This window comes from Tachypleus tridentatus, chromosome 6 (genome assembly GCF_004210375.1).
Source record: "Tachypleus tridentatus isolate NWPU-2018 chromosome 6, ASM421037v1, whole genome shotgun sequence".
NCBI classification, from domain to species: domain Eukaryota; kingdom Metazoa; phylum Arthropoda; class Merostomata; order Xiphosura; family Limulidae; genus Tachypleus; species Tachypleus tridentatus.
The window spans coordinates 4,755,870-4,782,312 of record NC_134830.1 but is presented as its reverse complement, the minus strand read 5'-3'; the positions used below and the strand labels follow the sequence as shown (position 1 = coordinate 4,782,312).

At 30.9% G+C, this 26,443-nt stretch overlaps 1 protein-coding gene across 13 annotated transcripts in view; it reads left to right on the top strand.

The window, feature by feature from the left end:
* Positions 1-25,922, top strand: part of LOC143251858 (ribonuclease Oy-like) — a 30,046-nt gene extending 4,124 nt beyond the window's left edge. The window contains exons 2-10 of one of the 13 annotated variants that reach the window (XM_076503148.1): positions 3,350-7,431; positions 11,964-12,060; positions 12,710-12,816; positions 13,714-13,760; positions 16,658-16,730; positions 19,592-19,659; positions 22,205-22,318; positions 23,133-23,181; positions 24,567-25,922. In XM_076503148.1, the coding sequence (XP_076359263.1) occupies positions 12,790-12,816; positions 13,714-13,760; positions 16,658-16,730; positions 19,592-19,659; positions 22,205-22,318; positions 23,133-23,181; positions 24,567-24,692 (504 nt within the window). In that variant the 5' untranslated portion in view covers positions 3,350-7,431; positions 11,964-12,060; positions 12,710-12,789 and the 3' untranslated portion in view covers positions 24,693-25,922. Of the gene's footprint in view, positions 1-3,349; positions 7,432-7,896; positions 8,405-11,963; positions 12,183-12,696; positions 12,817-13,713; positions 13,761-16,657; positions 16,731-19,591; positions 19,660-22,204; positions 22,319-23,132; positions 23,182-24,566 lie in introns of those variants that run through there. The other 12 variants (XM_076503147.1, XM_076503152.1, XM_076503151.1 and 9 more) reach the window with 12 other exon arrangements.
* Positions 25,923-26,443: the final 521 nt, after the last annotated feature.

Below are 26,443 nucleotides of genomic sequence, written 5' to 3'. Positions count from 1 at the left end.
ATTCATTTTGAAATCCGCTAAACGAAAAAAATCGCACTTCACTTAAAACCGCGTAGCTAATACACAAATGAAGATATCTGCAATCGGGAAATGGCGTCGTAATCAGCTGATCTGTACGAACCTAGCGATACCAAGCGGATTCCCCTGGAACCAACTGGAGCCGCGCAATTCAAACAGTCTGCGTATTTTTTGAACAGCCCTCGTATTTTTAATTCCGATTTAGTTAGTTGGCTTGATTAATTTATTGAACGAGTATATTATGCTGCTCGTATGTATGTACTCGTAACCCTGAGAATGACAGTTTTTATATTTATGGATATCTTTTATTAAAATAAGTTGATACTCATAATAAAATTTGTACATTTCATTAATATTTCATTATGTAGTTCTATCGTGTAAGTAAGAGGTTACCTTCAGCAATAAATAATGACTGCCTTCTATTATGGTCACTGGGCTCAGGTCCAAACTGAAAAAAAGTAAGCATTACCACTAGGTCCTACATTATTGGGCTGAAAAATATATCTTGAAACCCAGTGTATATCCGTATACGTACACAAGATATGTTTATATTAGTGAAATTAAATAATTACATCCGAATGAAGCCAAACAAGTAAACAAAATAATGAGGAACGAACGAGTTAAAAACAGCAAAACCCAAACTCTGATTAATTATATTATAACCATAAATTTTTAAGCCATAAACAAAATACGCTGCATATTTTTAAAAAGATTCTAGGGTACAAGCTACAACGTGGGATTATAAAACGTATCTTAGGTTTTGGAGGTGACTGCAGAAGTAAGACCCACATTGCGGTGAGGATACACCGCCTATCAGTCTTAACCTCCAATTAGCTAGTCTCACACAAGAAGATTAGAAATTAGGAGAGCGAGATGTGGGTGTTCAAGCCCACAACGTCCCACATCTGTATCACCCTTCACTGCCTGCAGACAGTTGTGGAAAGGTAACTGCTCTCCCAAGTTAAGTTAAGATAAGATAAAGGTAGAAAGATAAAAATAAGGTGCTACCATTTTGGGGTAAGTAAGATAAAACTTACCTCTTGAAGTTGACATTGCTGCCCCCAATATGGTAGGGCCACTAATTAACACGACATCAGTAAAGTGAGAGCTTATTGTGAATGTCGTGCTTTTGTATGTGGTTCAAGGTGTACATCAGCAAAAATCAGTGCCAAGTGACCTTATTTTTAACTAAAAGTAATTATCAGTGATTTTTAGTAAAACTTCTCTGATTTTACTTTCTTTGCATTTATTTAATACAGTTTTATATTTATTACAGAATAATTTAATAATTTTATCTAAAATCCATTAACTATTAATTTTCGTATTAGTATATCAATATGATTAATAAAATATTGTAATTTGTTACAAATTTTACAATACTTGAATAACTGCGAAGATGTAATATTTATAATAGATGGGTATGGCACATTACTATGTAAAGAGGGTAAACAATATCTGAATAACTGTGTAGTTATAATGTTTATAATAGATGGATATGGTACATTACTATGTAAGGATGGTAAAGAGTATCTGAATAACTGTGTAGTTATAATGTTTATAATAGATGGATATGGTACATTACTATGTAAGGATGGTAAACCATAAATTAGAAAGTCAAAATCTTTTCTTTTGTGAAAAATATTTATGTTAATATCCTTTTTATCAATTGCTTTCATTTCTAAATCTAAATAACGCGTATCTGTATTAGAAATTGAAGTATTTTCAGTTTCTAATTCTGTTAGATTAATGGTGTCAATAATATTATATATTTCAGAATTATTTAGGGAAATTAAATCATCAATATATCTGCAAGTTAAAGTGAAAATATCTGGATTTGCATAGTTTTCAGTAAATATATTTTCATAATAGTATATATATATATATATATGTAAATATCTCGACATCATTGAGTATAAATATAAATTTACTATACAAGTTAAATAGTTAGCACCCTTTGAAACTCCTATCACTTGTTTAAAAACCTGTATATTGAAAAATATATAATTATTATAAATACAGAAACATAATATTACTTTCATGACTTTGGAACTATTTTCTTTATTCTAGTTCTATAAATGGGTAAGAATATTGTTGTATTAATGAATTTAAAACAATAATTAAATCTCTTAATAGTATCATGATATATATGTTGTAAAATCAAATGTTTGAATACTATTTACGTGCTCACACTTTCTTATACATTATAAAATAGGTTGGTTATTTTATATCTTACGAAACGTATGTCTTGTATTGTTAGTACTAACATTTTCTATTTCATTAAGTAAACTATTAAATTTAATAACGTAGCCAGTTGTTTGATAATTGAGTTTATTCAATCGGAAATAAATCTCAATCTAATTGGATATTTATGTATTTTAGAATAGCATAAAGAAACAGCGAATCTATATAAGAATTATGCATAGAAGAAAGTTTATGATAAGCTTCAACGAAATTAGTAATTACTCTATCTTTGGATTGGTTGACAAGTATCCCCACCGCGATGTGGGGCCTATTTCTCATTCACCTCCAAAACCTACGATAAATTTTATAATCCCACGTTAGTGGTTAGGATCTTTAAAAAAAATACGGTGTATTTTGTTTAATTTTAATGCGCTTTGTTTTGGCTTATAAATTATGGTTATCAGAGTTTGGGATTCGATGTTTTCAACGCAGTCCTTCCTCATGATCTTGTTTACTTGTTTAACTTCATTATATATATATATATATAAAATGAAAATGGTAAATAAATAACATTGAATTATTTCATTAGCATAGTTATAAGATAAAAATTAAGTAGAACTTGAAATGATAAAATTTTAAGTTTGTATGAGAAACAAAGTGATCATACAAGTTTTTGTTTTTTTGAAGATGAAAGAAAGCATTTATATGGCACAAGTTACTTAACAAGTTAATGTGCATTGCGTTTCAAAAGAGATTAAATATAAAACCTATGGACCAGGTGGGTTAAAGCGTTCGACTCGTAATCTGAGGGTCGTGGGTTCGATTCCCCGTTGCACCAAACATGCCGTGGAGGCGTTATAATGTGACGGTCAATTCCACTATTCGTTGGTGAAAGAGTAGCCCTAGAGTTGGCGGTGGGTGGTGATGACTAACTGCCTTCCTTCTAGTCTTACACTGCTAAATTAGGGACGGCTAGCGCAGAGAGTCATCGTGTAGCTTTGCGCGAAATTAACAACAATGAAAATAAAACTTATGTGACATTGTAATGTTTTACTTTGTCTATACATTACATTACTGGTGTATATTATTGTGTTCTTGTTTGGAAGACAGCTTTTATTTTTCGTTTTTTGTTTTTTTTAATGTGTACGAGAGCCCCTGAAAACACGAGATTCAAAGTATATGACAAGAAAAAAAATTCTTCACTTTGTTGCATGAAACTATTTCGTTTGAAGTGTCCTGAAATCCTCTTCCGGTGATCAGTGGATTCGAAACTGCAAGATGAAGTAATATAGCTTTTTGTTTTACATTGGTCGAAACAAGGCTGATTAATTATGTTTTCTGTAAGCTCTGACGCCCTTAGAAAGACTCAAAATGGGCAAATCCAACTTGTGTGTGTGTGTCAGTGTGTTTGGCGCGTGGAATCCCTTGACGACAATTTCTCACAATTCTACTTCAATTTAATAATTAGTTCACAAAATGTGACAAAAGTCCAAGAAAATTACTTCAAACAGAAAATCGTTGTTTTTAGCCGCAGCATAGCGGTTAACGGAACAGTTCTGTTTTGTTTCTCAGCTACAAACTTTTAGCTTATATCTCCGTAATCTCTTGGTCGATTTATTTGCAGTTGCACTAAATGTTTACAGATTAGTTTTTAAGTTTCGTTTTGTTAATGTTCGTGATCCTTCAGTCACTACATAAATCATGAACATAAAGTTTAGGTATTAGATCTTTGTACTGAAATAAGTGTTTAATGTGGAGGCTACTCTGTATGTTATTCTAAGCTTAATTTGAGTATCAAATGGTTTATTAAGGAAGAGAGCTATTTTTTTTAATTAGTAGAGATTGCGAGCCTATTAAAGGACAGTAGATAATGAGGGGGAATTTGGAGATGCAATCGGATCACTTTTGAAGAAGTTGGGGGCAAAACTATTGAAATTGGTGCAATAACCAGTAGATATCCTTTTATGATAAACAGAGTTAGAGAAATATTTACCTTCTTTGATAATTCTGAAGTCTAGGAACCGTAAAGAATTACTTTCTTCGAATTTAGATGTGAATTTGATATTGGGATGTTGGGAAATTAAGGTAAGAAAGGAACTTGGAAACTTGAATTGATTGTCGAAACAGCGACAAAATGTCGTTAATATAGCATTAATAAAGGACGTGTTTGAATTCACATGAGAACTTGGCTTGATTGTCGAAACAGAGAGAAAGCGTCGTTAATATAGCGTTAATAAAGGACGTGTTTGAATTCACATGAGAACTTGGCTTGATTGTCGAAACAGGGAGAAAGTGTCGTTAATATAGCGTTAATAAAGGACGTGTTTGAGTTCACATGAGAGCTTGGCTTGATTGTCGAAACAGGGAGAAAGTGTTGTTAATATAGCGTTAATAAAGGACGTGTTTGAGTTCACATGAGAGCTTGGCTTGATTGTCGAAACAGGGAGAAAGTGTTGTTAATATAGCGTTAATAAAGGACGTGTTTGAATTCACATGAGAGCTTGGCTTGATTGTCGAAACAGGGAGAAAGTGTTGTTAATATAGCGTTAATAAAGGACGTGTTTGAATTCATATGAGAGCTTGGCTTGATTGTCGAAACAGGGAGAAAGTGTTGTTAATATAGCGTTAATAAAGGACGTGTTTGAATTCACATGAGAGCTTGGCTTGATTGTCGAAATAGGGAGAAAGTGTTGTTAATATAGCGTTAATAAAGGACGTGTTTGAATTCACATGAGAACTTGGCTTGATTGTCGAAACAGGGAGAAAGCGTCGTTAATATACCGTTAATAAAGGACGTGTTTGAATTCACATGAGCAGTTTTCTAACCACTTGTATTCATGATAAGAGTAAATTATTGGTTGTCGTCAGATCCAATGGGATCCCCATTTTCCTATTAGTGTATGTATTGTTTATAATCTTGTTTTTTTTATTGGTGTATGTATTGTTTAAAATCTTGTTTTTTATTGGTGTATGGTTTAAAATCTTGTTTTTTATTGGTGTATGTATCGTTTAAAATCTTGTTTTTTTATTGGTATATGTATCGTTTAAAATCTTGTTTTTTATTGGTGTATGTATCGTTTAAAATCTTGTTTTCCTATCGGTGTATGTATTGTTTAAAATCTTGTTTTCCTATCGGTGTATGTATTGTTTAAAATCTTGTTTTTTTATTGGTATATGTATTGTTTAAAATCTTGTTTTTTTATTGGTGTATGTATTGTTTAAAATCTTGTTTCCCTATCGGTATATGTATTGTTTAAAATCTTTTTTTTCTATTGGTGTGATATTCTTTCAAATATTTCTTGATTTGTCAACCCAACAATGAAGTAATATCAGTTGAATTTTGTGTGAAGAAACCCGAATATCTTTGAACTGATAGATTAGAGAAGTTTCTCAAACTGGGGTTCGCGACCGTTCTCTAAGGAGTCGTGTTTGAAATGTTTTAAAATTATTATTTTTTAATGTGATTTAGAGATAAAAATATTTTTTTATAAAATTAAATTTATATGAAATAAGTATTTAATTTGAAATACAGCTTTTAAGGTACACTATCTTTTGTTTTCAAACAAAAACATCTAAAAGTATAAAAAATTATAACTTAAAAGTGGTTCTTGTGTTACTGAAGTTTAAGAACTACTGGTCTAGATTCCACAGCTGTATGTCTGCGGATTCACATCGTTAGCAACCGGGTTTGGATACTTGTGGTGGGTAGAGCACAGATAGCCCATGTATCGCCTCAGTCAACAGTCCAGAATAAGAAATGGTAACGGGTTGCTTTAGGAACTGTCAAGAAAGTAAAATGACGTGGCTAACTGGTACAAGACAATGTAAAGGACATCTTGACATACAAGAGTGACATAGCTAGAGATGGACCAAAAGCGTCCATGGACAACTTATTTGAATTTTTGGGTGTTTAATTTATTGCACACAGTGTGACATATATTGGTGTAACACTACGTAAACTATCTGACAGACCTCAGGGACACCCAAGATAAATACAAAGGTAGAAATACTATTGGAAAAAATTACAGTTCGTACTTTACATCATGAGTGTGTTATAAAAATGGTCACATCTTATTCGAATATAGTAGCCTGTGTGTGTTTCTTTTAGCCACATTGGACTATCTGCTGAGTTCACCTGGGGGAATAGTAACTTATGAGTTGACAGTTGGTGCATTTCCCCTATTGTATCTATAAAATTAGGAATATAGTACAAAGAGCCCTTGAGCAACTTTACACGAAATTCAACAAACAACAATTTTCTATTATTCTAGGCTTCTGCTCTGCTGTTTCTGGTGTTTAATTATCTCTTGTAGATATGCAGTTCAACGCATTTGGTACATTATCCAGTTTTAGTCATGTACGTTATTTATTTATATATATAAGTCTCGATCTAATGGAGGGCAGCTATTCCACACGTCACTTTTATTTATTTTTTCAATGCCGTGTCTTTTAAGTTTGGTTTGGTTTGTTTTGAATTTCGCGCAAAGCTACTCGAGAGCTATCTGTGCTAGTCATCACCACTAACTCTTTGGCTGCTCTTTTACCAACGAATAGTGGGATTGACCGTAACATTATAACGCTCACGCAGCTGAAAGGGCAAGCATGTTTGGTGTGACGGGAATTCGAACCCGCGACCCTCAGATTACGAGTCGAACGACTTAACCCACCTGGCCATGCCAGGCACGTGTTTTTTAACAAACGATTTTATCTCTTTTTATACTAATAATGACAGGAGCTATTAACACCTAATATTTTATTAAGTTAATAAAAATATATTTTCAAAGCGTGTATCAGCAGTAAGTAGTATTTATTACAGAACCTAAGGGTAGAAAAAATGGTCTGTATACTTCTGAAGCACTCTGAACTAACCAAATAGTTCAACTGTAGCTCACAATAGTTTCAACTTATGGCCGTGTTGCATAATACTAAGCAAATGTTTCACTTTCTTTCTCACGAGCTGAACTGCCACTTTACAATCAACACATTCTTCTACCAAGTTAAACAATGTGTTGTGAAATGCTAACGAAAGACGAAAGTTTGAACATACCCGTCAAGATCAACTGAGATTGTCTGCATATCGAGTTATAATTAACAGGATTATCACACAGTGATTCTAACTAGACAGATACGTGAGTTTAAACAGTTGTGAATGCGAGATGTAATCTGATACCACTTAGTTTGAAAAATGTTTATTCAAGACAGACTATAGAGAATCAATAACTGTATACGCAGGTAACTTTTTATGTTGTTTGTCATCAAACTCTTGCCAGGTGGAAATATGGCGTATGATGCAAAAGTATCTAAACTTAAATAATTGATGTTGATAGGGTTAGATACATTATTGATCTAATACAAGTTACTGAAATTGTAAACTTTTATGAAATCAATGTTATTGTTTTTCATTTATTATAAGCCTTCATATCGTTATGTTAATAAAATGTATGGCCTTTGTTGTATAATTGGACTCGGTATCATTTTTCCTTGTTTTACTTATAATTTCTTCGAGTTCGTTCAGTTGTGTACCCGTTCTCGATTTACGCTCCAGATAATTACGATGGAACTTTCATTTCAACCGATATTTCGGAACTTTATTATCATCAAAATATCCGAGTCCCCCTGGTAAATATTACAAATTCTGAAAAACAACCCAAGGTTATAAGTAGTAGTAGTGCTAGTAGTCAAACGTATATTTTTATGATTTAGTAAAATTTTTATTTCACGATAATTAGAACGATAATAAAAATTATAGTTTATTTCTTTTTTTCTTTCAAAGTGGTAATATAGAAGAGCCGAATTACATAGAAGTTACTATAACTGGTTAATTTCCAACTAATGAAAAATAAAATTGTGTTATCCGAAAAATCCGTTCTTGTAGTAAACTGTAATTATGTGGTTAGCAAATCAATGTACTCGGTAGAAAATGTACTCAGTATACTCGGAATTAGAGGTCATGGGATTTTTAGAATGGATTTCCCAGCCAAATGTTATGTAGGCCTAATGACGTGGTAACGTTTTGTTTCTAGGAAGGACAAAACTGCCAGTCTTGTATTAATGTTTTATACATTTAGCCTTAGGCGACAACGCAACAAAGACTATCTTCGCTGAGCTATAAATTATCTTGTTCTAAGATGTTAAATAATATTATTGGTAATATAAATGTTGATGGAAGAAACAAAACTCTGATTTTGGCAGCGTTATTAATAAGGTAATGTATGTGCGAATATTCACTGTGTTTCCAACTTCTAAAAGTTTATTGTTATTATGTACCGTATGTTTAGGGTGTTTTTTATAGACGTGGATAAACTTGTATAGCCTCAGTAAGCAAGGAAGGGAATATCTATTGGCGTTAATAATTGTTTTTTAAAAATATGAATTAATTAATCAGAAAAGCTCCAAAAATATGCTATTGTCTTTCATGAAAGTTATGGAAACGTATATAGGATCTAGAGGTGGTTTAGTTCATTATGTTTTAATTTGTTATCTGTATACAGGTTACCCATAAAATCTGGTAGACTTCATAAGCACTGAAAAAGAACATATTGTAATTTAGGAGATGTCATTATTATTTGCCTTACAATTCCTAATAAAATTGTGTAGCTACTTTTGTTTTCTCCATACCTCAGTTTTGAATCTGAATATTTTTTAAGAATACATGTTTTTGTTTTTAGCAATGTATGATTATAAAATATACAAAAAATACTTGTATAAGGTTATTATTCACAGAATAATCTGCACTTGTTTCTTAAAAGGTACTGAACTTACAGTTAATAAATATAACATTTTAACACATTGGCTTCCAAGTTTATTTTGTCGATACTTTCCAGGATACCACTAGTTATTTTACAATTACTTTTTGTAGGAAGAGTGTATCAGTAGCTGTTGTATCCCAGCCAATAAGTGGCTCTTTTTATAGGGGTAGAAAGGGCTATATGATCTCCTCAGCTCGACACAAACAATACACTTGTAGTGTAGACATAAGCTCCAAGGTTCTTCCTTTACTGAGATATGGAAAAGAAACACATCTGCTACTGCTGTTACATCCTCTCTAAATAAAAGTGTCAGTAATACTCTTGCATTTCTTATTGGAATATTAATAACCAATAGGAAGAGAAGATTTTTCTTACCAAATTCCTTAAAAGTGTATTTCTTTTTAGGTGTCAGGTTTGGAAATATCTGGCTACAGTTTCATTGTCCTGTTCGGTTCAACTAGCGAAAAGAATTTTTAAACCTGTTAATAACTTAGTTAGAATATCATAAAATTATTATAATTTATTTTAATGATGATATTTTGTGTTTGAAATTGTATAATTGAAATAATAAATAAATAAGCATGTTTGGAAGTGCCAAAATCATTACAAAAAAACGATGTTCACAGCACTTTATCTTCCAGTGACAAAAAGATGAGTCCAGACCTAATTAAGCACTAAATTTATTGTTTTTATGCTTGTTTATATTTTTGTAAGATTAATTAAGATATAAAAGAGTTAAAATTTATCGGATTAAGAAAGAAAACTTAAATGAAAAGAAATTACTTATCATATGACGCACACACATACTTGAGGAAATATTGAAATACAACTGTGGTATGTTTATTACTTTTTGTTTATATTCTCCTACTGTGATAAGTGGCTTCAGTATACTATGAAGGGATCTATGTAGCTACAAAGCAACAAATGAATCCAGAGGTTATGTAAATGAAGCTGTGATATAAGAGAAAAAATTGTATTTTTAACAAAATCACCAGGCTTTATAAAAGAGATAAAGTTTCATTTCTCACAAAATATAATGTCAATTAAATTTTCTAAAGAAAAGGTAGAGCACATTCATAATATCTATTAAATATTTCTAAAGAAAAGGTAGAGCACAGTCATAATATCTATTAAATATTTCTAAAGAAAAGGTAGAGCACAGTCATAATATCTATTAAATATTTCTAAAGAAAAGGTAGAGCACAGTCATAATATTTATTAAATATTTCTAAAGGAAAGGTAGAGCACATTCATAATATCTATTAAATATTTCTAAAGAAAAGGTAGAGCACAGTCATAATATCTATTAAATTTTCTAAAGAAAAGGTAGAGCACAGTCATAATATCTATTAAATATTTCTAAAGAAAAGGTAGAGCACAGTCATAATATTTATTAAATATTTCTAAAGGAAAGGTAGAGCACATTCATAATATCTATTAAAATTTTCTAAAGGAAAGGTAGAGCACATTCATAATATCTATTAAAATTTTCTAAAGGAAAGGTAGAGCACAGTCATAATATCTATTAAATATTTCTAAAGAAAAGGTAGAGCACAGTCATAATATCTATTAAATATTTCTAAAGGAAAGGTAGAGCACAGTCATAATATCTATTAAATATTTCTAAAGAAAAGGTAGAGCACAGTCATAATATCTATTAAATATTTCTAAAGAAAAGGTAGAGCACAGTCATAATATCTATTAAATATTTCTAAAGGAAAGGTAGAGCACAGTCATAATATCTATTAAATATTTCTAAAGAAAAGGTAGAGCACAGTCATAATATCTATTAAATATTTCTAAAGAAAAGGTAGAGCACAGTCATAATATCTATTAAATATTTCTAAAGAAAAGGTAGAGCACATTCATAATATCTATTAAAATTTTCTGAAGGAAAGGTAGAGCACAGTCATAATGTTTATTAAAATTTTCAGAAATGGTAGAGCACAGTCATTATGTTTATTAAAATTATCAGGGCTTATATATGGGCCAGATTCTTTACTCTAACTTGTTGACAATAGACAGTGACACACAGTTCATTTGTTTTAAAATAAGATAGTAAACCAAGTGAAATGTTTGTTACACTGTTGGTTATCACAGTTGTATGCAGAGCTTTAAATACTTTGTAAACAAATCAGTGCACACACAAGCTGGTTCTATGACTTTAGAATAGAATTGTAAAATGTTTTCTTTACTGTTATTACAATACAGTCTGTGGTAATTTCACTTTTAAAATATTTACCACTGTATGTTATTTAAGGCTAAACTCACAACCACACAGTCTAGATATATCTATATCATAGTACATTTTAGACACCTTTATACCCCAACAGACGTCTAGAACATTACACACACACACACTACTAGATATTGTGATACAATAACACACAATCAAAACAAGAAAACTGAGAAGCTTCTAATGACATGATGCAAGAACACGATGATCACCACTTCATAATTATTTATGTAATATATGAATCACAAAACGGTACGTAAACCTATGATAAACTATCTCTTCTAAAACTACTAAATCTAACACTTGCACTATATAAACTTAAACAGGCCTGTATATCTATCAAAAATGAAATGATACAGTTTTCTCTTGGATACAGTAATCTGACTAGAAGTAACCATAGTAAATATTATTAAATGTTTTCACAGCCTATTTTTACAGAATGTATAAGTTAATAATGGTAATTTATCTTATTGGAAAGAGAAAGTTTTGTTTTGTTCGTTTCAGTCTTCAGATTAACAGTTATGTTATGTTTTGTTCGTTTCAGTCTTCAGATTAACAGTTATGTTTTGTTTTGTTCGTTTCAGTCTTCAGATTAGCAGTTATGTTTTGTTTTGTTCGTTTCAGTCTTCAGATTAACAGTTATGTTTTGTTTTGTTCGTTTCAGTCTTCAGATTAACAGTTATGTTATGTTTTGTTCGTTTCAGTCTTCAGATTAACAGTTATGTTTTGTTTTGTTCGTTTCAGTCTTCAGATTAACAGTTTTGTTTTGTTTGTTTCAGTCTTCAGATTAACAGTTCCTTTGGAGAAGTTGATTTTTTATTATTTGTTCAAAGATGGCCTCCAACAGTTTGTCTTCAAGTGTCAAAAACCATTGCAGTAAGTAGGCTAGAGATATTTAGTTTACTCTGTATACTTTATAACTGCTACTGCTGATAGGAGAAGTACTGGACTTAAAGTACAATATTACCTCAAACTACTTAGGGTCAAGATGTAATCTAGTGAGTATAGGTTATTCATTTTAAGTAAAATAAAACTTTCAACCTTGGGGGAAAAATTTTTTTGGAAAGGTAAAATTTATATTAGTGTTTAGACTAAGTTGCACTGTATTATTTAATAAACAGAACAAGATAATTAATGAAATTCACTAATTGATCATCAACTGGGCTCATTAATCGATTACATTTAAACTATAAATTTATCTTTACATGAAACTTGAACTGGATAATTTAAAATAGGCTTAACTCTAATCAGTATAGCTGAACAAACTATTTATATTCATTATGTTTTTTTATATTTGAAACTTGTAATAAGAAAAAATATTTTGGTTACTTAAGATTGTTGAAGTAAACATGGTATTAATCAGAAAAATGTCAATTATTAGATTATTCTTGTCAGGTTAATTGATTTAGTTGTAATTTTGAATATTCTGTTGGTTTATTTGACATCAGTCAGTGGTCATAGATAATCAGTTAATGATATTAAACAGTTATTAATGTTTTTATTGCAACATAGTTTCTGTATGCAGCCTTCAAACTGATAATTCATATGGACAAATCTAACTCTGAGAGCTCATTCAAGGAGATGAAATAAATCATTGAAAAACAGATGAACCATGTATGTGGAAGACAGAATGTAGGAGATAATGTTTGAATCTTCTAGTTTTCAGTCAATATCTCTTATGAGTAATTGATACTTGTTGTTCTACTTTACATTTTAATACTGTCTTATTAAAATTATGAATAAAAGTCCACAACTGCTATTATTTTTGTTATTTATAATGTTTTAAATAGTGTATTAATATAACTGACCTTTAAAAGTATGACAGGAAACACTGCCTGTGACTTCTAAAAGTATGACAGGAAAACACTACCTGTAACTTCCAAAAAATGCGATGGGAAAACACTACTTGTATCACCCAAATTCAGTATCTTTCTCATCTGGTGTCCAGTTTAACCTTTAAGCCTTATTAATGACATTTGATGTAAAACAAGGAGAGAATTTTATTGTTACATGGTACTTCAGGGATATTTCTAGTTAGATTTTGCTTATTTTCAGTTTAAACTACGAGTAGGTGACTTACCTGTTCATTCTCACATACTGTGAAACGTGACATTAAGTTTGGCACTATGTGTAGTGGAGAATGAAAATAATAAAAGATTTCTCATTTCTCCAGGTATTAACAAGACATGTTTGTCCTGTTAGTTTAGATTAAGACATATTTCTTTTATAGAGTTATTTGTTACCTGTTAACAAATTCAGTCTTGCATACTGCATGCAGTAATTATTCAAGCTGTAAAGATACTGTCAGTGTCTTCATTTGCAATAACCAAACTTTAAAAAACCAATAATCATTAATTATGTTTAATCATAATTAACACCAAAATAACTGTTTCATGATATACAATATTTTGTATCTAATTCTATCATAATATTAAGTTTCTTTTTGAGTTTCATTATTGAAAACTTGCTTCTGTTTGTTATTTATCAGGAAAGTAATAAACAGTTTTTTTATTATTTCATTCCCTGTAGTGTGAAATTCCTGCTGGGGTTAATTATTGGGTAATACACGGCTTATGGTAAGTATGAGTGTGGAAAACCTTTGGATAGTGGCTAAACTTGTGTTTTATTACCAGCAAAAGTAAAAAACATGTTTAATTAGATTTTTATAACACATTTCTTGTATTAGTGAATGATTTAAATTTGTAGAGACCCATGAAATTACTACTTTAAATAGTTATATTAAATCTTCAAAATTCTTATTGGATAATAAATTTAATTATTTAATCGAGTACTGGTTATTAAGCAGGATAAATTTATTACAGATATTTAAATCTGGATAGTAAATTGTATTTTATAATAATGGTTATTATTAATCTGAATAATTTAGGTTTTACTAGGCTGTTCTAACAGTTCACTTGCAGATCTAGAAGGGGGGAGTGTTCCCCTTTGGCATGAGGATAATATTTTATAAGTAAAATATATTTATGTGAAAACCAGGAAAGAAATCATAAAGATATAGATTTGTGTATAAGTTGATTCGTTATTCTGTTTCTGAATTAGAAATGTCACATTGAGACCATTGGTTTGCTATTATTATGTATACATGTTTACCTGCCCTCCTGTGGGTCTGCCCATGTGAAAAGATAGATTCTATTCTTAAGCTTCAGTGTTCCATTTGTAATAATGTAATATACAATTTTGTAAATTATTATTATATCTGTTTGTGATAAGACTGTTGTTTTTCTGTTATGTCACTCCTACTACATCAAACACTTTGATTCTCTATACTAAAGTACAGTTTATTGTTCACTTACTGTAGTTTTTATCTTGTCTGTATGACATTGCTTCACAGTAAGACTGATAAAAAATCGATTATTTTGAATCCAGCAAAAAGAACATTTTGTGCATCAACACAGTTTTAGTGCGGTGTAGATCAGAGCTAAACAATTATTGGAAGTTGCTAAGTGATTGTTCATCACACTAACTGATCAATTACATTCATCTAGTTGGCTGTCAGTATGAGATGGCTGAAAAACCAACTTGTGATAGTAAAAAATATAGTTTGGATATCTGTGGTGGGGGTGGTAGAGATAGCCTGTTGTTTAGCTTTGCACTAAACAAGTAACAAACTTTACAGCAGTATTTCAGTTACTTGGATATTTGGAATATTCAAGGATAGTGATAATCAGGTATCACAAATTTTGTTACTTTACTATTTTTGTGAATTGTGACACTAGTTATTTAGGCTGAACAAACTTTATGAACAACAGTCATGAGAAATCATAATGACCACATTACTGAACAATTGGGACAATGAAAACACAGTAATAACTTCAGTTAGTTGATTGACTTGATTATAGGGCAATCTTGAGTATAAGGTGCCCCAAGTTCCCCAAACCATGGGAAAGATAAAAACCTAGATTTCCATGATGTACTTTTTTAGGTCTGTGAGAAATCTTTCTTGTAAAACATGCATTAAGGAGTTCTGTCTGTCAACATCTTACATTATTTTCAGTTAAACCAAACTTTCTAGTATCAGTACAGTGATTTCCCTTTTCTGCCTTGTACATCACCATAATTTTAAGATATGCATCATAATTCTTCGTTAATGTGACACTTGTTCTCTGTCTTTCATAAGAGTCACTAATCCTTATACAAAGGTGTATTGTTACATCATAACATGTCATAGTTTGTAGAAATTTCTAGACCTCAATTGAGCACTGTGTATATAGTCAACCAAGTTAGTAAAAGTCAAAAAGTGAAGCTAGACTGGATGCTAGTTTAGCTGTAACAGGCAATTTCTGTAGAGAGATTATTAAGTTGTATTGTAATAACAGAGATAGAGAATAATAAGTCTTGTCATATGGTTTTATAAAGTAATTGAACCTGCCTGTTTGGTCTTTGACAAATAGGAAACAGTTATTTAAAGCTCTGGATAGGAATGTTGTAACCAAAACTTTAACATTTACAGTTGTGTTTCCTAACTGTTTTTTAGCCTAATGACATTCCCAGTAACAACTGTAACACTTTGGTTAAAGTACAATGCTTATTGAAAGTCTCTTTGTATATTTGTTTTCATGTGATATTCTTTTCTTTAATATTCTAATTTGAATTAACACACTTTATTACTAATTTTTATAAGAAACATTCTTATGAGTAGCAAAGTATGTTTACGGAAGTGTTTTGAAAATTAACATTTTATATATATATACAGAGTAGTGCAAAAGTCATGTCCAATAGAAAATTTGAACAACAATAAAAACAAAATAATTATTTTTTTGTTTATCAAAAGAAATGCTTGAATCAATATCAAGTTTTTGAAGCTAATTGTGAGGAATTTAAACAGTTGCTTTAATAAACAAAAAGATAAATAATTTTATTGTTATTCACAAATGTTAAAACTTGAAACAGTTCTGGACAACTGTTCAAAAATAACTTGGATCATTTACATCTTCAATAAATATTTTAAAAATAAATTGTGTTCTGTAGATATATTCTCAAGCTTTTTTGAGATAAATAATCCAGTATTCTTACTGAGTGACAAAAACATTGGAGTATATTTACTAAATGTCAAGTTTTATGTTGCTGTTGTCAGATGTCCGGTGGTTTGAACTGTATTTCAATGGGTTAGAGATCATGCTGTGTACATATTGAAATTTTAAGATTGTTTCTACAATAGATAGTGCTGAGATGCAGATGGCTCCATACACTAGAATAACTTACAAAGATCATGGCACAACTACTAACTGTGAAACCAAGACGTTACATGTGATGAGGCTTACCATTTTAACATTAGAAGGGTAGATATATGAATAGCATTTTGGTCATTCAAGAGGTATAATTAATATTGTGTGCTTTGCAATATTAGAAAATTTCATACTGTATTGTAAATTGTATCTTTTAGTTTATAAAAACTTATGATTGCTTAGTATAGAAAAAATTTGATATTTATAATTTTGAATTTTTCCTGCAGGCCTAATTCTCTGACACCACCAAATCCTTCTTATTGTAACAAATCCTCTCCTTTTGATATGAAAATGATACAGGTTTGTAAACAGTTTTAAACCTTGTAGTTTTTATTGTTACTTGAGTATGTCCTTTTGATATGAAAATGATACAGGTTTGTAAACAGTTTTAAACCTTGTAGTTTTTATTGTTACTTGAGTATGTCCTTTTGATCTAGAAACGATACAGGTTTGTAAACAGTTTTAAACCTTGTAGTTTTTATTGTTACTTGAGTATGTCCTTTTGATCTAGAAATGATACAGGTTTGTAAACAGTTTTAAACCTTGTAGTTTTTATTGTTACTTGAGTATGTCCTTTTGATCTAGAAATGATACAGGTTTGTAAACAGTTTTAAACCTTGTAGTTTTTATTGTTACTTGAGTATGTGACAAGTTTTTTAAATTTTTTAAAGCTCATTAACTTTTATTTCTGTATTTTTCTAAACTTAGTATTGAAATATAAATTTTCGATGTTTATGTGTAGAGGTGTTTCCCTTGTTGAATTTGAGTATGTAGATATGAAATTAAAAAGAAATGGGATGACTTTAGAAAATATCTTAATGATTATCGTACATTATAGATGAAGTTAAGTTTTATTATTATAAAAGGTTTGTGAAGCTATTTGTAAAATGTGGGAAAGTATAAAATTAAGACAAAAAGTCACATATGTTATAAGATTCTTAATACAGACACAGTTGGACCCCAGCATGGCCAGGTGGTTAGGGTGCTCAATTTGTAATCCAAAGGTTATGGGTTTGAATCCCCATCACACCAAACATGCTTGCCCTTTCAACCATGGGGGCATTATAATGTGACGGTCAATCTTACTCTTTGTTGGTAAGAGAGTAGCCCAAAAGTTGGCTGTGATGACTAGTTGTCTTCCTTCTAGTCTTACACACTGCTAAATTAGGAGTGAGTAGTACAGATAGCATTTCATGACAGTTAAAAACAAAGAAACAAATATAGTTTTTAAGATGCTGTAAGATAATCAAGGAATTTATCTGCAGTAAAAGTTGGTTGATTTCTATCTTCAATTGATGACTCTGTGATGACAGAAGTATGTTCCCTAGGGTTTGATCTCAGTACTAGACACAGCACAAACTGATCATTATGTACCTTTGTACCTAATAAATAAATAAACCCTCTTTAGAGATAAAGTTGTTGTCCACTTTATTGTTAATTTAACTTGCTTTAAATTCATTGAATTATGCAAATAAATGTGTGACGTTGTTTTTTGTGTGTATTCGTTTTGAATGCCACAATCCTTGTGCAAATAAATATGGCACAAAATGTAGCTAATAATTAAATTTTAATAGTATACAAGTTTTAAGTTCTTAATTTTGCAAAAAAAAATTAAACAGGTGCTATATAATATTATCTTTGTCATGACTTGAGATTTATCATAGTACTGCCTTACTGCTTTATATGGTCATATTACAATTTGGAATGGTCTGAAATTGAGTTAAGCTGCAAATTAAATAAATGTTGATATATATCCAGTATCTGAAGCTTGCCAACAAGAGTATGAACAGTTTATTTCTTTTTTAACACAATATTTTAATATGTGAACAATAATACAATTTATAATGACACATACATCATTATTCTTTAAAACTTTAATATACAAAAGTTTCACAAATGTATACAATATTGGGTCTCCTGTCTAGTTTGGAACTGAATATTTTATCAGGTGTTCACAATAAGTGAATTAATTCTGAGTTGGTGTAGGTACAGCTCATTTAAGAGGGAGCTAGCTAGCTTCATATTCAAAGAATTCTTTAAGTATCAGTTTTAACGTTTCTGCTTGTACAGATTTACAACACTAGCTCAATGTGGCTTTGCAATAATAAAACACACATCAGTTTTGATGTCAACATAAGTTTTTCTTTGTTTAACAATTAGATTATCAGAATGACCAAAATTTCTTGAATTTTTTTAACTGCTTTAATTTATTATAAGTTATTTCTTTTTCTGACATGTTCATATAATATTATTCTTTCATATAAATATCCAGTTAAAGATATGCTCTTAGTCTTTTCAAAAGACAAGATATTTTCAACACGTTTGCCTTTTCAGCCTTGGGAATTATAATGTTATGATTAATTCTACTAATTGCTGATGAAGAGTAACCCAAGAGTTGGTTGCTGGATGGTTGCCTTTTCTCTGGTTATCACTTTAAAACTGGAGATTGGAGCAGATAGCCTCAACAACTTTGTTGCAAAAGCAAATTTATTGCCAGTTGCTTTTGAGCTAAATGGTTAAATTTTACCCGAGTAATTTGTCTTTATTTATTTCAAATAAAACTACTTAAAAGTCTGAAAATGTATGCAGTTTTTTATCAAAATGTGTTCATACTCGTACAGTAGCAAGTCGAGTTACGTAAAGAAAGGTTTTTAGTTTTCACTGTTAGTATAGCGTAATACAACACAAAACATTCCGTGTGTGATATGTAGGAAACGTTAAAGAATTTAAAAGCAAAATTTTTCACCATTGTTCTCATTTTCAAAATGGTTTATAAAAGAGACAAGATTTTAATAAGAAACTGTTGTTGATGTGATGAAAATTTTCTGATTTTTGTAGAAACTTTGCTAGTCTTCATAAAGACATGAGAAACTTTGCTAGTCTTTATAAAGACATTGTGTTATGTTTTTTATTAAATTTAGATTTTTAAAACTAAGATTTATGTGCTAGAGGATTAGTTAAAGTTAAATAAACTAGCAAGCCAGTGTACGAAGAGAGAAGATTTTGTGTTTTGTGTAAACTTAGAGACAGTTGAGAGTTTGTGTAACTAACGTTATAACCTTATAAAACACAGTTAATCAGTATTAGCTGTAGATTGTTTCTTTTCTATATATATATATGTTCTTATTCATACATTAAGATGTTTTTTATTTACATTCTAGCCTCTCATTCATGACTTGGGAAAAGACTGGCCAAACTTTTTTGTGCATCATAAGGACTCAAGTTTTTGGTAAATATTTTTCACATGTTGAGGAATAAACATTCCAGTATCAATATTTAAGTAATAGTACATATGTAATTATATATTAATACAGTGCTTCAAGTAGATAGTGTATCTAGTTAAAATATGTCATTTGTTACACTTATCAGTTATGGATGTAAGTGATATGCTTCAATACAAGTTGATGGGCCTATTGGTTACACACTGTGAAAATAAGTTGTTGTTTTTACTAGATGTTTGTATTGTGCTTAAAAAGACAGTAAATGACAACTAGAAGTGTAACAATACATAAATTTTACCAATAGATTGTAGTTATGAATGTCACAATAGCAATGCATTGATGGTGAACTTTAGAATTGATAAATCACCCTCAACTATTGACGTTTTGAAGGATAATTATTTTTCCCCATTCGTTGTGTTTTATTTAAGTTGCTGCTCAGTAACTTCTGTTTGTTGTAGATTGGTTTTATAGTCTCTACTCAGCTGTAAAAGTTCAAGTATCATTAGCACCTGTTTTCTCTCTCTTGTCATGTAGTTTAAAAGAAACCAGTAAATTGTGCCTTTACTGTGCTTTGTGACAATTAATAAAAGATTTGAGCTAAGCTGGTGCATACTATATACACACATGAAGAAAGAAAGGTAAGAACTGAATCAACTGGGGTGGCATGCAAGTGGAAGTTTGAAAACAATATTGCCAGTCAGTTAGTAAAGGAACACAATGATGTGTCTAGAATAACATAATTATACTAGCAGAGACCCACCAAACATTTGCAATTAAACTAGTATCTTTATCACAACAGTACTTATTTAAATACAGGATTTTTAAATAATACAAAAGAATTAAATTGTTGATGCCGAAATCTTAAGTTCACTTTTCTTAGGCCTAACATTAGCTAAGCCTTTATTAAGTATGGCCTGCATCCAGTAAACAGATAAATTAACGTTGTATTTTGTAAACGTTTTTTTACTTTAGTTAAACTTTACCTACTTAATAATGTCAATAAAAAAAAACTTGTAATGTTCTACAACCTAACATTAGATCTTTTTAATAACTTTGATAAGCTTTTAAAATGTTGTCATGTAAAATGTTTACTAAAGTATATCTGTCTTTTGTTTAAATGAAGTAAATGTACATTTAGATAGTTAGATGTACATGTAACTTCATGATGGACAAGAACTGAGTACTGTTATAATAACAGTGTAAGAAGTTATTATCAGTGAACAAACCCATTAAAATTTAGAAAAGCAATAATTTTCCAGCATTATAAAGAACCTATAGTTACAGATTAAATTTTGAAATTGAATGATGTTTGTAGGAAGGGACTACTTTAGAAGTAAATCACTTGTTGAGTGAATACAAGACATCATTTATAAGCTTATGCAAGAAGGTGGAAACGTTATTCATAATGTGAGATCCACACTTGATTCTGCTGATTGTGATGAACATGGAGCAGATGGGGCTGTTACTGACCCTGAAGGTTTTTATGATGCTAGTAAACTTGCCAAAATGTCAGATGACATTGGAACTGAAGTGATGCTAATGTTTAATAAAAATGAACAGTTTAAAGGCAGATATAAAAACCCAAAACTGAACATTTACCAAACTTCATGGTGATCAACTTCCTAACATCAAAACATGTCAAACAGCTTTATATTTTTATATCACAAATGCTGCTTGTGAAAGAGTTTTTTCTATACAAAACAGACTTGAGACAAAATTCAGGTGTTCTACAAAGGCTGAAAAGATACTGTTTGATGAGTATTTTAGACTCAGAAATTTCATTGTATGGTCCCAGTTGTACAATTAAAACGTGGGTCAGTGCTAAGAAGAGGACAAGACTTTCACAACCATAGAAACAGAGAATTTAGGAAATCATAAATAAATAAAAAAATTGTGCGTTTTGTAATACTTTATAATATTGACCTATTCAAACTCTAACTTTTTCAGTCACAGCATAAACCAGCATACAGATGCTTGTCCATGATCCATAATACTGAATTACTGATCATGGCAAAAGTTATCTAGAACACTGTAGCATAAGTTGAATTGCATATCTCATATGATTTGAGCGAAATGTTTTGGGATCGTAAGCTAGAGTAATTTGACCTGAGAGAAGAAAACAAAGCTAAATAAAAAGGTGTTGTAAATAAAGATAGTAAGTGTTGTAACTAACAGATGGCAGCACCATTGATTCGTAACCATATCAAACAGTGGAAATTTTAAATAATTTAAAGTTTCATTGTTTTGTGCTGTACATCTTTGATTTTTAGTTGTACAATATATTGAACGTCCATTCTTATAATATTATTCATTGTTATGTGCCACATATCTCTTGTATTTAGTACTGTTTAGCCGTTTTTATTCATTACTTTTTTACCCTAGATTCTTGTGTTTTTCTGTTCATTTATTACCTACCATCTGTTTATTAAACTAGAACAAAAAGTGTAAGTCTGGCATACAATCTGAGATTGAAAATATTAAACCAATAACTTGATGTCCAGATATACAAAGTTTAGGATAGGTTGTTAAACTGGAGTTGTGATTTGTTTACAGGAAACATGAGTGGGAAAAACATGGAACATGTGCAACTTTTTTGCCTGCTCTTAGTTCTGAAAAACTTTACTTTGCTAAAAGCTTGGAGTTGAAAGAACAGTATGACCTGATTGAGTGAGTAATGTAGTAGTTTCCCTTAAGTATTTCTATAGTTACACTAGTGTCTTTATTGAAAGGAAATATATATTTTTATTTTCATTTAATATTTTCCATAACAACAGTAGTTTGTCAATGTTCGTTTTTTAATTATGATATCTTACGTTGTTGTAGTACAAAGTATTATAGAGAAAAACAGTGTGAACAAAGAGTTTTTGTGTTTTTATCAAAATTGAAGAAAACTCATTTAAAGTTATTTATTTGATATTATGCAAGCATCATGTATTCCATGGAAATTCCATCAGAGAAGTTGAATCCATTCTGTGCCTACATTTTGTATTTATCAACAAAACATTTTCTTTTTTCGACAGTTGTGTCAGTAGAGCAATGTTGTGCTTCTTTCGTTTTGCATGGAAGAGAGTTTTGTTATAGTTGCTTCTGTGAACTTTGAATGTACCTGAATTACATGCTGGGATGTTCATAAAGTGTTTTCATGGTTAATGTAACATATCTTACACAATGTAAAGCACATACCTTCTTAAGGTTGATTTAATTTAACAAAATGGTGCTCTATGAATTTCAGTTGTACATGTATTTATAAAATAATTTATAGCCATCAACAAATTACTGATAATGATTAGATCATCAGAAATATATTTTGTAGAGACATCAAAACATGCACTAATTGACGTATTTATCACTTGCACATGACGTTTGGATTTTATTGTTATTTGATATTAGCCACATGATAATTACTGAATATCACTATTTAATTTATTTGTTTGGACTTTAACGTCATTTTAAGTAAGTAAATAACAGTTTCTTCCAATAGAATTTTCACAGGTAGAGGTATCGTGTCCAGAAAGGACCAGCCTTATTCAGTAAGTTTTTATTTTCTTTTGGGGAACCTAACAAAGCATAACTTAATCATTCTATGTTTGTGTAGAACTTACTGTAGGACATGCTTGTTTTAAAGGTCATTACCATCACTGTGTTTAACTCTCTGTACCAAGTAGAATACACAGTTCAGATAAATGGGGTATCAAGTCATCGTTTTGAGACAATAATGTTTTAATAAACTGAGTTTTGTAAATTTGTTAGGTTGATAGTAGTTATTAATATAAATAAATCAAACTTGTCAGAGTGACGTTCTTGTTTTCTGTTGTTTTTTCTTTCGGTCACTTTTCAGACAACTGCCATTTTTCATTTGACTTGAAGCTTGGTAGGGTTGTAACTTGACCCAGACATTGTCTTTTTTTTACTTATTTAGCCATTTTTAATGATTTTTGTGGACTTGAAGGTCAGCCCAAAAGGTATTGTTTGGGTTTCTGTCTGGTCATGTTTACAGCAACCAAAATGAGGATGAATGTAAGTTTTCATGTGTTCAACATGGTAACATACATAAAGTCTGAATTTACATGCAAGTAAGAACTTGCAAACTGGATAATTTTATGGTTGTAGTTTGTACAACTTACATGAGATTTGATACAAATATACTTTCTCTCAGGTCCAGAGTTCTGATATAGACAGTTTTTTTTATTTTTGTGTATTTTTCTTTTGTCTGCTGTCAAAATTGGCGATGTTGGGATTGCTTGACAGTGACACGTTACATTATTCTGTGAATGTCAGCATTTTGTTGAAAAAACTAATTTGTTGTTTGTGGACAGATTGTATTCTGATCGTATTAACTTTAATAAAAACCATTAAACAGTGTAGTTCATGTCTGTAACTAATGTTCAATGTTGAGATAAAATAAATTTTGTAATTTTCATCAAAATATTGTCACTTTCAAACTGATGAAATAAATTGTAGATTACAAAGATAAATCACTTTTTATCAGTATCAGTGTTAAATTTTGCTGTAAATGTGAAATCTTTGGAAAGTTTCTTATGTATAACAAGTACATGTTGGTAACGCATGTTGGGTATATTGAGTTTTACATGTGCTAATTGTACTGAGCAATTCTATACTTTTTTTAGAAACTAAGCTAAATAGGTCGACTAATGTGTGATGAATTTACAAGGAATATTGAACTTACCTATTTGTTATACTTCAGTCTTTCTGAATAAATAAAAAAAACAAAGAACTTCTAAGCTAAAAGTGTGCATTTATCACTTGTTAAAACAGGGCTAATTAAAAACTCACCCATGTTTGTAAAATGTCAAATTTGGTTTCATTGTATAAAAATGTTATATTTTACTCCAGTGTTACATTTCATCATCTCTGATGTTTCAAGTGATAGATCAATAATATTTTTCTTATGTAGCTGAACAATGTGTCAAATGCACTGTATGCTCACCTGAAGGTGAGGACTCTCATTGGATGTGAATATGCTAAGGTGAGTAAAAGATTCAGTAGACACACCACTAATGTCAACGTGGTGTTTTTGTAACTTATTTAAAAATGGTTAGTGAATTTTGTGTGATGCTACACAGTTTATAATAATCCATTTACTTAAGTTTCTCATGTGAAATCTGTAGATTAAACTCTACTTATAAACTACCTTCCACCAATCATGTTGCACCAGCACAGCTAGCTTCCTCTGCTATTCTAAAACAGTCCTCAATCTATTTATTCGATAGACGTGCATCTTAACTGTCTCTCCTTGAGACTACAATATCTTGTTTGTTTACAACTTTCTGTCAAGTTTTGCATCTTGTGTTTGATTTTCATTGTTTATACTCATTTCTAATATGTAAATAAGCATTACTGATTTAATGTGGCAGATGATTGTAATTTCTATGACAGTTGCAAGTGGTTCTGAGACTCAGGGTTGGTGATGCCTTCCAGGGGAACACAAAAACATCCAGCAAACTAAAACCTATCTTACATTTGGCAGACAGTGTCTTCTTTTCAGACTACAATTTTTTGTCAGGATGTATATAACCACTGAGTGTAAGTTTGTTTCTACTGCATCTTTCACCTGTTATCACATCTCTGTGTAACCTGCTGAGTCAGGTTTTATATTTTCATAATGTATTCCTCCATCTCAGTTGGTTCACTCAGATTTAGTAAATATGTGTGAACTGGTGTGTAGTGACTTTATTTCTTCTTGTTTTTTTTTACTTAGTATTTGGTAAATTAGATTTTTATAATTCTAAAGTCACTTTAGTTAAACTTTCCACTTAGGCTTTTGATTATTATTTAATATTTGGTATATGGACAGGTTTTGCACAATGGTTAATGTTTGGGTAATTGTAACTTTGGTCAATTTTTTGGGTGCTGGTTCATTATTTATAACGTTAGTTATTTTTTCTTTACTACTTGTCATAGTACCCTATTGTTCCCATGTTTTACTTTCATGTCTTTTGTCTTATCAGTTCTTTGAGTGGACTTGCAAATTCTGTATTTATGTGTCTTTTATCTTCAAAGTTGTTTGATAATGTTATACTTTAGGTGTTGCTTAATGTTTTAGTTTAGATTTCATTGTTTTGTAGGTTTGTTCTTATTTATGTTATGGACTCGACTGAACCCTAGATTTTATTTGTTAGTAATGAGTACATTTTCTAAGTGTTTTATTTGTGTGCCCCTCGGTGTGGATTCCTGTACGTGGTGAAGGGACCTCCCAGGGAAGGTTCTGTTCTATCTGGTTACCTTCTCTGGGATCTAAACATCCACCCACGTGTTTGCCGTCGCGTGGCAACCCGTGAAGGGAGGAGAGGATCCTGGTGGTTGAGGGTCCAACCCTAACACACCACTTTGGCCTCAATTCCTGTAGACGGGCGGCCTTTGGGTGGCCCCTTGGTCAATCGGCTGGTCCACTTGGGCTAGAGTCAACCAAGTACCAGTGTTGGAAATTCTCAACGGGTGTTGTGGACATTGTGCCTGATGCTGGTGTTTTGGTATAATGCTCACGAAACCCTGGCGTTGCTGCATTGTCCTTGCGTGACTTTGTAGTGCGTCCCCTTGTAGGGCTCCATGGTGGGTGGGGTCAGTGGGTACCGAAATGTTTTTCTTTTTCCTATGGATCCTCTAAAAAATTTAAATAAAATTGTAAAAAAACAGTCAATGGGTAGCGACCATGTCTTGAATACTCAGAACAGCAATCTTCAACATCAGTAACACACATTACCTCATTTTCTTATATTACATTCTCTTCGAAAAACCTTTGGGCAATGTCCCCTTTTTTTTATTCAAAAGGGA